The 16,175-nt window shown below is 34.2% G+C and overlaps 2 protein-coding genes across 4 annotated transcripts in view; one reads left to right on the forward strand and one right to left on the reverse strand.

The window, feature by feature from the left end:
- LOC124452060 overlaps nt 1-15,103 on the forward strand; it is an 88,400-nt gene extending 73,297 nt beyond the window's left edge. Inside the window, exons 3-5 of the mRNA XM_047002653.1 lie at nt 4,952-5,071; nt 5,945-7,885; nt 14,454-15,103. Coding sequence (XP_046858609.1) covers nt 4,952-5,071; nt 5,945-7,885; nt 14,454-15,103 — 2,711 coding nt within the window. The remainder of the gene's footprint in view (nt 1-4,951; nt 5,072-5,944; nt 7,886-14,453) is intronic.
- LOC124450676 lies at nt 595-3,011 on the reverse strand. 3 transcript variants are annotated; one of them, XM_047001310.1, is made up of 4 exons: nt 2,437-3,011; nt 1,963-2,109; nt 1,348-1,430; nt 595-925 (listed from the first exon to the last, which is right to left on the reverse strand). In XM_047001310.1, exons 1-3 carry the CDS (start codon nt 2,605-2,607, stop codon nt 1,368-1,370), a joined length of 381 nt encoding a protein of 126 aa, XP_046857266.1. In that variant the 5' UTR covers nt 2,608-3,011; the 3' UTR covers nt 595-925; nt 1,348-1,367. The 3 variants fall into 3 exon arrangements, with proteins under 3 accessions (XP_046857266.1, XP_046857267.1, XP_046857268.1); XM_047001311.1 differs by lacking the exon at nt 595-925 and adding an exon at nt 937-1,225; XM_047001312.1 differs by lacking the exon at nt 595-925 and having other exon boundaries at nt 937-1,519.
- Nucleotides 15,104-16,175: the final 1,072 nt, after the last annotated feature.

The raw sequence follows: 16,175 nt of genomic DNA on the forward strand, positions 1-16,175 counted from the left end.
GTAAGTTGGAGATATTTTTCTAAAGTAAATGGTTTGAACCCGGGAGTATCGTTATATGTTTGTAAATGATGATCGTCCAGGTTAATAAAGTCCTGAGAAGGACTGTTTTTGATGTTGTTGACTGACGTTTCGACAACCTTAGCGGTAGTCATCTTCAGAGTCATATTTTTCTGGCGATATATGATCACGATATCAAGAAGTATTCCTTCCATCTAATAAAACGGTAAGATAAAGATTTTGCATCCTTAGATGGCGACTGGAATTAATTTTAATTTACGTATCTATCTAAGTAGAACAGAGACAGTTTTTCATTTAAAATTTACTTAAGACTTTGACTAATGTAGGCAGTGGCGTAGCTAGCAAAAAACATTTGGTCGGGCTCACGAGGCGCGAGCGAGAAAGTTTTCCGAATTTTCTCCCTAGAACTAGACTCCCTAGAACGTCGGAAACGGCTATCTTAGAAAGCAAATGCGTGATATTTATGCAGGAAATAGAACCATTTTGGTTAATTTAAATTGCCGAAGGATCTTATAGTAAAGCAGAGAAACAGTTCAAAAATAGTTGCAAATATGTGATTTATTTTCTCAACACCACATACATAAATAGATACCTATGTACATCTTGTAAAGAAACTTTGACAAAAGAACCGAAAAAGGCTCAGATTTGTCATCAACAACTATCAAAAGTTGTGATGAAATTGTCGTGCTGAAATGACAATCATTATTGACTGCATTAAAAAGTTCCCGGAAAAATTCTCACATGCCATGGACGTAAGACATCATCAGCTTGCTATCAGCCATATATGAATACCTCTTTGTATAAGAAAGCAAGTCTTCGTGGTTTTTCAATGAACTTCTTTACTACCTCATCATGCAATGTGTTGGCGTCTTCTTTCTCTGACAGTATGTCTTTGTGAATGGAAATCCTGCAAAGAGAATTTTTTACCCTCTTCAAACAAGAAAATGACCTCTCAACTGAAGCACTTGTAATTGACAAAACCCCATTTATCTTTAACAGTTTTACAATTTCTGGAATACTAGATTGATAATGGAACTGAAAAATATATTTCAATAATTCATCGCATGAATCACAGTGAAAGTCTTTATCTCTGTAAATAAAACAAAGTTGGCTAACTAGCATTGGTATGTCAAACATATCACCATAAACCTCCTTTAGAAGATTTATCTTTTCTGAGGGCACTTCACCTTTCCACATCTTAAACACCCTAGGGTAAACAAGGTCAAAAATCTAAAACGCTCCATATCCTGAAATCACTCAGTAAGCATAGTCACAATTGTGTCAAGAATTTCAAAATACATTTGTTTGTAATTATGCCGTTGGTCATACCTGGTTACTGGTGGTCCCACTTATTCAACAGTGTCCTTGTCTTGCAAGATAGAATAAAGTATGGATGACTGCTCAAGAATTCTCTGGAAAACATGTACCAAGAAACAAAACAAGAAGCCATTAAGGTAGCCAAGTAAACCAGTAACCTTACTTAACGTTTCATCATCCCAACTTATTGGATTATCAGTAAGATTTTCAAATATGTCTATCAGTTTCTCATAGTTAGAATGCAAGACATTGATGACATGAGCCCTATAACATCATCTTGTGTCACAAGGAATAGGAAACTCAAGCCTATGGGATGATAGTAAAGCTTTTCTTTTGGGGGGAATTGCTAGTAAAGGTGCAGAAAGCACTAATATTAACAAAGAAAATCTTAACAGGTGAAATGGAGGATGCAGCTTGACATAAAACAAACAAACAAACAAACAACATTAAATACAAGACATAATACTAGATTTAGTCTATGGGCAGCACAGTGAACAAATTGAGCATAAGGATAATCCTGCTGAACTTGAGCTTGAACACCATTGAGATGACCAGACATAACAGATGCACCATCATAAGTCTGTCCAATAAATTTCTCTTTCACATTATTGTATTGACTTAACTTACCTTAACTACTGATGATATAGCAGTTGCAGTCCTATCACAACTGACATCAACAAACCCAAGCTGTCTTTCATTGACACTTTCCCCTTTGTCCATTCGAACAATTACACTGAATAGTTCTTTGGTAGAAACATCAGTTGCCTCATCAACCTGTATAGTTAAGAAAGTGCAGCAATATATTTCCTTTAAAATCTCATCCTTTATTATCTTATCAAGACAATCAATCAAATCATTCTGAATATCAGGAGAGACTCCAGTAAACCGCCCTTCCCCAGCAAGGTGGGCTTCAGCAAGCCTTCCATGTAATCGCCTTTCAAAAACAGAATCCATCTTGGCAAGACTTTCAAGTAGCTCTTTATAATTTCCTCTATTCATGCTGCTACTAGATTCATCATGCCCCCTAAATGCAAGCTCTTGCCTAAACAAGTATAAAACAGCTTCTGTTATGGTTTTCAACATTTCCCTGTTTTGCCTTACCTCCTCGTTATGACGCTGAATCTCTTCACGTCTAGTTTGTGACATGATACAGTCGATACGAGGCTGAAAACCGTAGTAAGTCTTCCAGGTCTTGTAGGCGCCCATGTGCGATTTTGCCTTCTCATGCTTCTTACAATCGGATAGGAAATTCTTCATGTTTTTGAATCCCATCTGCGTCCATGAAGATGACGATCCAGGGCAAAATAAAAGACAAGGCCAACAGAACAATGCATTCTTTTCTGAGCTACCACAAAGCCAATCTTTCTTCGAGTACCAACTTTCCTGAAAGCTTCAAATGCCTGCAGTCGCTTGTAAATTTGGAATTGGCCGCTGCTTTACGAGTATATTTTGCTCGCCTGATTGTCGAACAGAAAAGGGTTTCTTTTGTAGTTCACTTATTATATCGATTTCATTAGCCGAAGCCATTGTAATGTAAGTTATCACGATTTCCGAACGTATATTTCGAAAGCTCAAAATTCAAGTCACGCTTTTGAAAATGAGATGTTGTTAAACGTTTGAGTGTGTTCACAGCTACTCTCAACCAATCAGATTACAGATATTCCCACTATAGATTTTACTATTTGGTCGGGCTGAGTTTTCAGAGCCCGACTAGATGTGACGAAACAGCGCATTTGAGTTTGCTCAGTTGCTGTCAACCAATCAGATTGCAGATAATCCCACTATAGATTTTACTATTTGGTCGGGCTGAATTTTCAGAGCCCGACTAAACTGCGTAATGCCTGGCACTAGAAATGCACTAGTCATTGTTGCTAAGTAACGTTTAAAAATATGATAATTTTGCTAATAACGACGCAATTTAACAAATATTACACTAATAGACTGTGGATTATTCCAAAAAGAGTCGCAGAATTTAAACATTTCGCAAATCCAATTTTAAAGAAAACAAATTTTTCATTTTTGGGAAAATATTTGGTCGGGCTGGGCCCGACCAGCCAGACCGCTAGCTACGCCACTGAATGTAGGTATGATTCGACCTTAAAGCTAGTTTGCTTTGTTAAGCATTTAGACATGGTTATTGTCAAACCATAAAATACAACAAACATAAACAAGATATTCAAGTTAGATTTCAAACATTGTATAGGAAATATATACGAAATATATGAATATAAGTGAAGCAGAACATTAAATCACTGTGTTTAAAATGATTTGCTCTTTGTTCGAAAGTTATTTTTGTCATCGTTTAATCTTAAAATGATCGTTTTAGAGGGTTTTCATCACTTAGTTACGTACATCAACATATTTTGAACTTTTGACATGCTAAAACTTGTTTGTTGATATGTGTTCATTTGCTACTGAAATGACATACTAAAGTCAATATTTTATATGTGTTCTTCATCTTTTATAACTGATCAATAATTGTGGACAATGTGTGGTCGCTAAATATATTTTTGTTACAAGATTTATCTACTTACTTAGATTCATTCATGTACAGGAAGATCAATAATTGTTGGGTGGGGCTTCATATTAATTTATGTATATGATATGTTTTTGTTGCTAGCTATTTCATGTAGTTTGCCAATTTTTTTAGAATAATAATCTAACCAATGAAAAATGATTTTGGTCATAGGCGTACAGATTCTTACATCTTTTACACAATTTTGGATCAACTCTTAAAAAAATTATGTCCACCAATTTTTCATTGGTTTTCTTATTACAATGTTTCGTTGACCATTTTTATTGCTTTCATCACTTTTGTTGATTTCTTGACACACTCCCTTTTTTAACAAGAAAAACTGTGGCAGGACTGTAGGATGATTGTTAATTTGGAGATCATATTATGTATGCATAATATAGGCTACATGTGTTAAGTTCCTTTGAAAACCATTGTTGTCTAGGGATCTTTACATCCAAATATTTATGTCACCCCAACCACAGTACAGAGAATATACAGTAGGACCACTTTCTGTGCAACTTACTGCTGTATATATAATTATATTACTGGGTATAGTTTGGCAGCTCTGTGCACCTATTGGTCAAAAAAAGCCATAGAATGGTTGCCACTATGATAATCACATGCAAAATTAGATATTCATGTAATTACCTGAAATAATATTTGGCTCTGCTATGTATTTTTTCTGTTTTTTTATGTGAAAATAATAAATTTTTAAATAATGTTATCATTCTAATGTTTTTGTTAACATATTACCTTTCAAGTCTTAACCATAGTTTTTATGTACGTTGTACATCTGGATGCAGTTGCATCAAGCGTGAATATCATTATCCGTTGGATAGTAAAATTTTCAATCTTGTAGAAAACTGTGTTTATATTTTCCTTAGTTGAAAGAAATTCTGTAATCTTGGAAGCAGTATTTTATTTCAATGATTGCTCAGTTCAAATCACATATTATTCCCATTTAAGAGGTTTTGTAAGACTTTAAAACATTTTGCTATCCAATGGATAACGCTATTTGGCCTTTGTGCAACCGGCCCCAAGTTTTCCATTGTAACCACAATAAATTTTTACCATGGAAGTCTTACCTACTTTTTACCAAAGGTAGCGACATGGGGTCTTTCTGGAGCTCAGACAAGAAAACTAATGGTTTAAAGTTGATGAGATTGATTGTTGATGTTGGTGGAGAAGCTTTAAGAATAACATTGAGGAAACAACTGTCAGGTACTGATTTATTTAATGTTTTAAATGATCCCGAAAATGCGAAACTACTTTCAAGTCTAAAGAGTAGACAAATCTATCCACATCAATGGGATCAACTGTATCCAGATCCTCCAATATTACCAAATGAAAATAAGTTTGACATTACTTTACTTTGTATACTCCTGCGTAATATTTGTGGTTTAAAACCACCTCATGATCCAATATGGACGTCATTAAATAACCCCAACGATCATTCAATTGAAGCAGATATTACCCGTATCAGGTTGTTTCGTAATGATCGTTTTGCTCACTTACCTGACACTTCAGTAAGCTTTGATGAATTTGAAAATCATTGGCTGGAAATAAGTGAACCATTAGTTCGTTTAGGAATAAGTCAGGGAGAAATAGATAGATTGAAAAATGAGTTTTTTGGTAATGAAGAATGTGAAAGAATTGTGAGAGAATGGCACAAATTCAAATTTGATGTACAGAATCATTTGTGTGTGACTAAAAATACACAGGAAGAAATGAAAATGAATCAGGAAGAAATGAGAAGCAATCAGCAAGAAATAAAACGTCAAATTCACTCACGTCCAGTAGAAGATATTTTGACAAAAAAACTTGTAAGTTGTAACTTTGAAAGTGAAATTAGACATCATTATGAAAAATTTTTAGAGGGAACTCGGGAATGGGTTTTTGATGAGTTTTTGGCTTGGTTCGAAGACGACACTTCTCAAAATCGTGCATTTATTATTTCTGCTGTTGCTGGTATGGGTAAATCTGTAATTGCAGCTACTTTATGTAAACGTTATCCACAATATTTGACTGCAGTTCATTTCTTTCAACACAACAACAGTCGTTACAATAAAGCCAACGTACTTCTTCAATCTTTAGCGATGCAAGTTAGTCGTAATTTTCCTGCTTACAAACAACTTCTTGTGAAAAAACTTTCAGGTCAACTCTCTGAGCCTTTGAATAACATGAATGTGGAAGGATTATTTTCCCTTCTTTTTACTGAGTTATGTGTTACAATTTCGGGGTTGCCTAAGCGAATTCTAGTTGTGTTGGATGCTCTTGATGAATGTGGTTATCCAGAAAGGGATGACCTTACTTATTTGCTTGCTAATCACTTACACAAACTTCCGCCTTGTTTTCGTTTTGTTGTTACAACAAGACCTAACGAAGTTGCTTTAAATAAGTTCGAAAAATTAAATCCACTGTTCATTAATTGTAGCGATGATCGCAATTTAGAGGATATTAAATTTTTGATGGAACAAAGAATTGGCGCTACTGACAGCCTTCTTGATGTTAGAAATATTTTGGTAGAAAAAGTTGACGGACTTATGTTACTTGCATCGCTTCTTACCAGTGAAGTCAAAAGTCAGGATTTGTTGAATGCGTCCATACCAAAAGATCTCAATGAATATTACGAAATTTGCTTAACACGATTAAGTAAGGAATTAGATTCGTTTGATATCAGTAACGAAATGTTTCAGTCAATTTTAAATGCTCTGGCTGTTGCTAAAGAACCTCTTCCTTGGAAAATGATCAATGACGTTCTTTGTTTGAATTCGAGTCGCGAATCACTTAGGGTTAGAAAAATTATCTCTTGTCTGTTTGTTACCAATGAAGAGGGATGTGTTTCGTTTTTTCACAAATCCTTATATGATTGGTTGTTGGATGATCGAGAACATAATTACTCAGTAAAAACTTCTTGTGGTCATCGACTTGTTTTAGAATTTTGTTTAAAATCTTTGGATAACCTCAAAGCTGAAGGTGTAAACTATGACGTCATCAAACATGTGTCAGTGAGGTACTCAGTCAAGTATTGGTTGCTTCATTTACTTGATATTTCTGATAATGATTATATCGTTGAAAATGTTTGTAAATATCTTGTTGACTTAGAAGTTTTAGTTGCTTCTGTGTTGGTTGACTCTCGTCGTACTTTTAAAAATTTTAAATTATTCAACGCACATGATGTGTACTTTCTTATTTCTGAGGACATTCGATTGTTATTTAATGAAGTTTATTCTGTAATGACGTACTCTTCTTTCTCTGACAATGAAGTAAAATTTTTGCAGTACGTTGCCAACGTAGTCAAAGATCTTTCGTCTCAAGCCACCACAATGCTTCAAACACGTTTTGAAGATTCACCATATCTAGAGTACAGAGATACGGGTTTTGTAAAGGCTCGATTATTACGTTTACGTAAAGACTTGATCTCTGTTGATGTTTCACGAAATCATGATTACGTCGTCTGTGGTTATGAAGGATTCATCGTGCAACTTTTTTCATTGAGAACAAACAGATGTTTATGGATAAAAAAGATTGCTGGTCAGTTTGAGCTATTTAAAAAGGTGGAATTTTGCGTTGTTTTTTATCCATTCAAAGATTTGATTTTTGCTTCTCAGCTTGATAAGATACTAGATATTAATGGTAAAATTTCCTCCAGTCCGTTCCATTGTGATGATTCTACTTCTAAGTTCTTTACCAACAAATGTTTTTCTAAGGATAAGTACACAATGGTCACTAGTTACAAAGATACTTTGACAGTATGGGACGTTGAGAAAGGTGAGAAGCAACGCAGTATTAGATTTAATAATGTGACCTCACTGTGTTTTTCTAATTCTGGAAAATATTTGTGTGTTATTGAGGAAAGAAAAGTGATTCAAATATTTGATGTAGCGAGTAATTATGAAACATTCGTTTACGACGATCATATACCGTCTTCGTTTTTAATTGTGTTTGCTGTTTTGTTCCCTGTTGGTCTTCATTCTTGGTGTTGTTGTTGGCATCCTCTCATTGCGAAGAGACATTTTATTGTAAATCCCTCTGGTGAGAAACTTCCTGACTTTGATTCTGATTTCCAAACTTCGCTTTTTCCTCTTGATCCTTTCGATGACATTAGATCTAACTTTTTCTTTATTAGAAGAAGAAAGAATTATTTTATTTTGAACGACGACAATGTTCTTTTGTTTGAATACGGACGTAACTTTTATCTTTATTCAATACCGCGTGCATGTTTAACTAACAGTTACAGTTTTTATAAGGAGAAATTTTGCTCAAATGGGAAATTTCTGTATCGGAGCAATGAAGAAAATTCAAGGATAATTCCATACAATCTCAACACATTTGAATTTTTTGTTAAGGAATGTTTTTTTAGTGACATGGTTGCTGTAGAAAATGGAGTTATTTTGCTTACGGCAAAAAATATTCCTGAGCTTTGGAATAATGATTTGACAAAACTTGTATATAGTTTCGATGAACTAAAAGGTACAAAAAAAATTTTGAGGTGAGTGATGTATCATTTGCTTGTCAAAAAACTGATTCTTTTGTGTTTTTCAATGTTGAAACCAAGCGAAAAGAAATATCAGTGAGTTTTGAAAGTTATCGAAATGTGCACGTATTTGCATGTAGCTCTAAGTATCACGTGTTCGCTAAAGTTGAATTTAAGGATCAGATGATTTACTGTATGTGGCATGAAGACAAACTTATTAATGGTTGGAATGACGTAATTAAGAAGGAAATCGCTAATTTAATCCCTGACGAAGTCATTTTAAGGTTTCATTTTGATATTACTCGCTGTATAAAATACGCTGCTTTTTCACCTTCAGCAGATAATTTATTAGTAAATTACTTTAATGGGTATGTGAAAGTGTTTGACGTTAAAAACATACAAATTATTTATAGTTGCACTGGTCATTTTTTCGAGTCAAATTTTTCTTTGTTGATGATAGGTATATAATTTGTCGTAACTTAGATTACTTAGATTTGATTGATTTGAAACATTTTAAAAGTGTACATTTATTCCTCGGCTTTTGAGTATAGATCGAAAAACTTTATATTACTGTCGTAAACGCAAGCTTGCTTTAATTTTTTCTTCCTTAAAGGTCCCGGTACAATGCGTAAAAATCATCTTGCCACGAAGATAAATTTGATTTTCGATGGTAAAATTTCTCACCATTTTGGATAATAACAAGATTATCTTTAAGATAATCTTGTTCAGTTTTTATACATGATCCCTATCATTGTTGACATTTCAATTAATGTCTGTTTGCGTATGATTTCATGAAACGACCTTTGTCTAATTTTGATTGTTCTGTGCAGAGACCGCAGTGTACGATAATGTCAACATTGAGAGAGATCATGTATAAAAGCTGAAGTTAATCAACTAAAGATGAAAATTCAATGACAATAAAGACAAACTATAAACATAAATAATTTCGTGTCTAAGATAATAATTTTCTTTGCACAAGAAATTAATTTCATTGACTTTTATCTTATCACACAAACATATAAAATGCAAATTTTTGTTAGTTATTGTACCATAGGTTATATTTTGTTTATATCTACACTATGTAAACATATAATTTTCATGCAAATGTATTCAGTGTAGGATGGTTTTAATATTGCACGTTTTTCGATACTCTTTTACACCAAAAAAAGTTGTTACTAATTAAATCAATACTATCTTGCACTGAAATAATTTCTTAATAGTTTTTAATTATTGCATTTTGATGTACAAAGTATCTATGTGTTAAGTTGTTAAGAGAGACAAAGACAGCCCAATTGTTACTTCGGTTATATGAATGTTTTCATCTTTATCAATTGTAAAATGTAAATTTATAATAAAACAATGGTACCTTTGCTAATTTTTTCAAGAAAAACTTAAAATTTGGCTGTCTTTGTCACTGACTGTTAAAAAGTAAATCGTAAACTCCACAAGAAAATGTTTTCATGATTGACGTTCATCATCGTGATAAACAATTTAACCATTGTGACTGAACACTCCAAACCATGTGTTACTGTACGAACAAGAAAAGTTAACTAAAGTCAAAGAAAGTTTTTCAATATAGAGAGACAGAAAACAAACCACAATGTTGCATATGGAAGGATGTTTAATGACAAGTTTTTAACTTTTAATGCAAAATCTATATTAAGCATTGTTAAAGTTTCAACATTTTTACTTTGTGAATCGATACTTTATGGAAATTATTTTTTGACAGCATCAACTTAAACATCAGTAGACATACTGCAAGTTACTTTGACAAAGTTTCATATGTTTATGGCTTGTCTATAAAATTCCAACGTCTACTCTTAATTGAAACGATACTACAAGAAAGAGAGCTTTATTTCAGGAAGTATCGTAATGAAAGAAATGACAAATTTATGTACCATGTTTCCCTATGGATTTATTGTTGTACATTGTAACGTCACCCAGGTCACGTGTTAATGGAAATGTCATCTGTTGTCAAAATTGGAAGATATGAACTTTTACATTTTTAAAATGGTGAAGCTGGCTGTTCTCTTTGTTCACTTTTTATAAAACTGAAACGTGAAAATTATCATCTCATGTGGACGTTTTGATGTGAACATAACGCATAAGTAATCATGTGAGTGAATAAAAAGAAATTGAATTTACTACATTGTGGCTTTTGGAGATGGCTAAAGGATTTTTTGCTGCATCTGTAATTGAAGCTGGTTCTTGATACAAACACACTGTCATTGTGAATATTATGACACTCGATTGCCTTTGCGCATGCTCTGAAATATATATGTACTTGAATGATACTATAACATTTGTGATATGATTTAAGATCTTAACAGCCACATGTCATAAAAATTCAAAGCAAACATCAACGCTGATTGTAGAGTGAAAATGATCAGTTTAGTTCATATAAATGGTCAACAAATCATTCACAAAAAAAGTAACTTCAACATCTAAGAACTACATCAAATAATGAGAATGAAAAGTATGGAAAAATTTCAACGTCTTTCTTTTTCAAGATGTCATTTTTCTATATCCACTGCGTTTTATTTTTGTGTAAAGAACAATTTTAGATCATTAAATTTATTTCATATTGTTGTGTACATATCTACGTATAGCGAATAGATATCTTTCATAACATCTCATAAATGGACATGTACCGTAAGCAGACATTAGGTCGTGGTTTCAAGGATGTTCGTTTACGAGTAGCTTGACTGTATGCAGACGTTTCATTACTGCACTTTTTCTTTAGGTTTCTAGATTTTTCTTTTGCTTTTTAAATTTTAGATGCTAAATAAATGAATCCCCCATAACTCAACACCATTTTTTAAAGTAATAGTACTTTTCCAACTGCCATGTGAAGATTACTGGTGCTTTAGAAAAGGAGATGTCGTATCTTGAATTCAAAAATACCAATTTTTAAAATAAGCATTCGATAGTTGCATAATAACTTTCACTCACATTCAGCAACATTATTTGTTGGTAACCGTCATTTTATCAAAAAAGAACAATTGCATTTGCCATTTTAAAGAGTGGTTGGGATTCATTCATTTAACACTTGTAAAAACTTATTTCAAGAGAAACTTTCTTTTTGCTCAGTGTTTTGTTGAACTTTGTTTTTTTAACACATATTAACATAGTTTTATTATATTAGTATGTTAATGTAGGAAATAATCGTTGTATAAATATGTTTTCTACAAAATTGTCACAATATATGTGTGTTCATCTATATATAGTGTCTTAAATAATTTTCACATTTTCCACTACACCAAACCTATATTGGGACTCTCGGGAATTTAGGCTCACTATTTCCTGGGGAGAGTACATTAAGTGTTTTTTTAGATAGGGAAAAACTCATAATTTTCCACAACTCTTCAATAAAATCAATGTCTTTTTGGGGGGTTGGCAGCATTTCGTTACAAAATGCTATGATTGACCACAGCAATTTAGGTTGACTTCCGAGTGTTTTTTTAATTCTTTTTTATTAATAGTTGATTTTTGTCGCTTAAAATGAGCGGGCAACACCTTTTCACTTGTTTTACTGGCAGGAAATCGTGCATTTATTTCAAGTCATGTGACTACTAACGAACCAATCGCAATTACTATACACATAACCTATATTACAATACAACTAATTGTATAAATAGACATAATTCGAAAGTTGATTTGCCGATTTAAATGCTTTGCAGCATTCCAAATCTAAATCAAACGACTTTCATGCATATCATTAGTCTCCCAGAATTTAGTTCAGAAAAATGCATCAGTAGGACATGGTGAACAGGAAATAAATTTTCAGAATAAACTGAATTTTATAATACTGTTTTTTGATACATTCCGTATTTGTTCCTTTTTGGGAACACCCCCGTATATTGTATATATGTACGTAAAGAATGGTTCACAAGGTGAGATCATCAGCTACAATTACATCTTTTACACGTAGAATCATATCAATTTTCTTACATTAAATTTGTAACAAACAGATACTTTATACTAATGGCTTAATAAATTAATATGTAATTATGATTAATAGGAATCGGACATGTTGACAGGAGCTATAATTAGGGATAAAAGTTGTGAGAAAACAACAAAAGAATGTACGTAGAACTTAAAGTGTTTGATGTTACTTAGGCCTTGTTCAAACCTTGAACTTTACATGAACCGAACGCATTTAAAACAAAAGACAATAAGGAAACTCATCTCATTTTCTTTTATCTTTAATGCGTTCGGTGGATGTAAAGTTCGACGTTTAAAACGGGCCTTAGATTGAAATTAAAAGATATCACAAAACCACTTCAATCTTGAAAAAGAAGTAACATTTATATTTTTTGATAAGCATACTGAACACCATGTGATTTTTTTATTGTGTCTAGAATTAATTAAATTTTGTTGTTAGTCATGATTTCAGGACTTTCGTACCGATTTGAGGAAATGGCACATATGCCATGTTGTTCGTCATGGTCATTTTACCCAAAAACAGTTGACATTACTTCCAATAAATGAAGTGAATACAAACCCTTAAACGGGTTTTCTATTATAGCCCCATACACTAGTTTCTATCTGGTTTTCTCATCGTGAAATGTTTGGGTGTCAAGGAGAAGCGTCTTCTTTCAAATTTTGCTTCATTTCATTATGGGTTAGCCGTTAGTAGTTAGCATTTGATATACAGACAGAAAATTGAGTTTATATGAAATGTAACAAATTGGATGTTTCTTAAATTTGCCATGAGAGTTTTGCCAAATATCGACAACCTCTTTCCCCTTTTCCCCCGTATGTTTAAAGCTCAGTTAATATTTCTCGTGTCATGGGCGTGTATGCTACTGGACGTAAGTAAGGAACCAAGGCTGTTATACAGCGCGAAACGCCCAGGGTGGTATATCGATTACAGCCGAGGTTCTATAAAAGTCGTTGATTAACATATTATACGATGGAAAACGTTTTCCCGAAAGAATCATTTGATTATAGTTGTGCAAAAAATTGATTGTATATCGAAGGTAATTATAATATAAACATAACACGTGAAACCATAAACAATAGAGAAGTGTACATTAGTGTTTGAGTCAAATGAGTGATGAATCCCAAAGGTGCTTGGTTTTCTACTCTATTTAAAATTCATATTTTTGCATGCTGTTTTCATGATAGCTTTGCTTCCATACACTTGTGTTTCATTTGAGCTGTGTCTTTGCTTGTTATGGATGTCTGAGACAGTGGCCAGTTTTGAATTTTTTGGAGGTGCAAATTTTAAACATTTCTAGACACGATTGACTCTGAAATGAAGCGCTAACAACACAAGATAAGGATTCAAACGTAAAGCAAGTTGAATCATTCATCGTAAATGTGGAACTTAAAGCTTAAAGATGCTAAAAGATCATTCACTATGGCGATGTCAAATACAATCTTGTTTCTATTGGGCAAGAACTTTGCTTTTTGAAGTTGTTAAGTCAAGTGTACAGAAATATGAGATGAAGTCAGTCGACATTAGATCCGACATGTAACGAGCAGCCTGAGAAGCTTGTGGAGCGTGTGAAATAATTTGTGGTGGATCTGAGGAAGATGATGATAATTCAAACGTGAGTGAAATATGAATGTTAACCAAATTCAGGTTTAAAGTGTCATTACCCAACTAAAAAAATTAAAGCTGACCTTGAAAGCTTCATTATTAAAATTATTTCTACTGTTGTTATTTGGTAATCAGAAATGAAGTCAATAATTAATGTCGAATTTTGTCCATACAATCATTGCTGTGTAGTATATATAAATGAAAAGGCAAAATCCTGCACATAAATACGGAAATATATGTTCGTCTTGGGGTATTAATGGCTTTCTTCAATCTATGTTCAGACTTACCTACCTTTCTTTTTTCAAGAAGATGGAAAAGAAGCTTTTGTCTATTACTTTTTCTTCACTGGCTCCCTGATGAATTTACTCTCCTGCTGCTAGAGTTATCATTTTAATAACTTTTACTTTTTAGTGTAAAACTTCCGTGAAAACTTTACAGTATTGTGGTGTGTGCCAAAAGTTTGTATGAGTTAGACAGTCCCCATGTCAATCGTAGTGTAAATTTTCCGTGGGATGTATAGTATCAACGCTCCTTTTATTTTTTATGATTTTTTAAAGATTTATTATAATCACCACAAGCTGAGTTCAACAAACTGCTTAACAACTACGCCATCGACATCACATGCGTACAAGAGGATCGTTTCGTGCATGCTGACAACGATCCTGACATAGTTATTCGTAACATAGGATTATCTGTTCTGTTTACATCGACAGCCAGCCGCAGCTCTATTGGAGCCTCAATACATGGTGTTGGTATAGCAATAAATGCAAAGCTAGTGCCATTTCTTGAATCAGTCGATAAACATGACAATCGCACCATCTCTTCTATATTGAAAGGCAATCCTAAAACTATCGTTGTTGCTTGCTACTCACCTCACAACGTTCTTGATGAACCCATCGTTTCTGACTTTTACCAAAAACTGAGTCAAGTTATTGAAGATGTGCTATCTCACTCCATGTTATTTGTCGGAGGAGACATGAACGCTCAAGTCGACACAGGTGTCTCATACCATTCATCATCAAATCTTAATGGTTTCCTACTCTTTCATTTCATCCAACAACATAACCTTCTTATCGGTAACACTTTGTTTCAGAAAAAGCAAAGCCAGCTCTGGAGCAACAGATCGCCATCAGGGTCACTTTCACAAATTGACTTGTACTGTACCGCAAACGGTGGAGAAACAGCATTAGTGAGTGTCGTGCCTTCTTGTAATCTAATCATGTTGTAATCTAATCATGTTGTTAGTGATCACCGTATGGTAACTGCAACTGTCAAACTTAGTTTACGCCGCCCTGCTCTTCCAGTGAAGAAAAAACTTCACTGGAAAGCGCTATTACTTGACAAAGAACTTGCTACTAAAGTTGGCAGCACAATTTCAGAGCGCTTCAACAGCCTCTCTCCGCCTGAGCAAGACTACTCGACATTTGTTTCAGTGGCAACAGATGCGGGCGCTGAGCTTCTTCCAAAAAGTCTACCAAGAGCCACGAAACAAAAACTGTTGATATCGAGCCTGTCGTGACAGCACGCAAGCTACCCTCCGGGCTTCAACCCAAAACATGCAGTCTACTCAGAAAAATCTCCGCAAAACGTATGACAGCTATGAAGACAAGCGGATTAACAACATCTTACGCTCATTTGAAACGCCAGCGGCAGCCTCTGTCATTAAAAATGCATGGGATTTAGTGAAGACCCTGTCAGGGAAAAAGTCACGAAGCACTATATTTATTGAAGGTGATGACCGTCTTAAGACATGGGAAAATCATTTCAAGAACTTGCTAAAGGCTGATGTTGGTGCACAGCCTGATCTCTCTCCAATTCATAAGACATTCGACACCTTCGCTGAAATAGACTGTGGTGATCTAACACAAGATGAAGTTGACTCTGCCACACGGATTCTGAAGAATGGGAAAGCGCCAGGGCTGGACGGTCTTCCACCAGAGTTTTGGAAACTACCTGAGGTGAAGAGTACCCTGCTGAAGTTCTGTAACGAAACCTTTCATGGCAATCGCCCAAAAGAATGGGGTGTTTCTGGTCTAACTCCCATACCGAAGAAAGGGAATCTCAAGAAGACAGACAACTATAGAGGCATCTCGCTCACCCAAATAGCAGCGAAAATCTACAACTGCTGCCTACTCAAAAGAATCCGGCCAGTCATCGACTGGGTGTTATGAACTAATTAGAATGGTTTTTGCAAAAGAAGATCAACCACGTCTCATTTACTGGCTCTAAGGCGTACAGTTGAGGAGCTGAAAAATCACGACAAGGAAGCAGTTATAACCTTTATAGACTTTCGAAAGGTT

This window comes from Xenia sp. Carnegie-2017, unplaced genomic scaffold (assembly GCF_021976095.1).
Source record: "Xenia sp. Carnegie-2017 unplaced genomic scaffold, XeniaSp_v1 HiC_scaffold_24, whole genome shotgun sequence".
Classification (NCBI taxonomy): Eukaryota; Metazoa; Cnidaria; class Anthozoa; order Malacalcyonacea; family Xeniidae; genus Xenia; species Xenia sp. Carnegie-2017.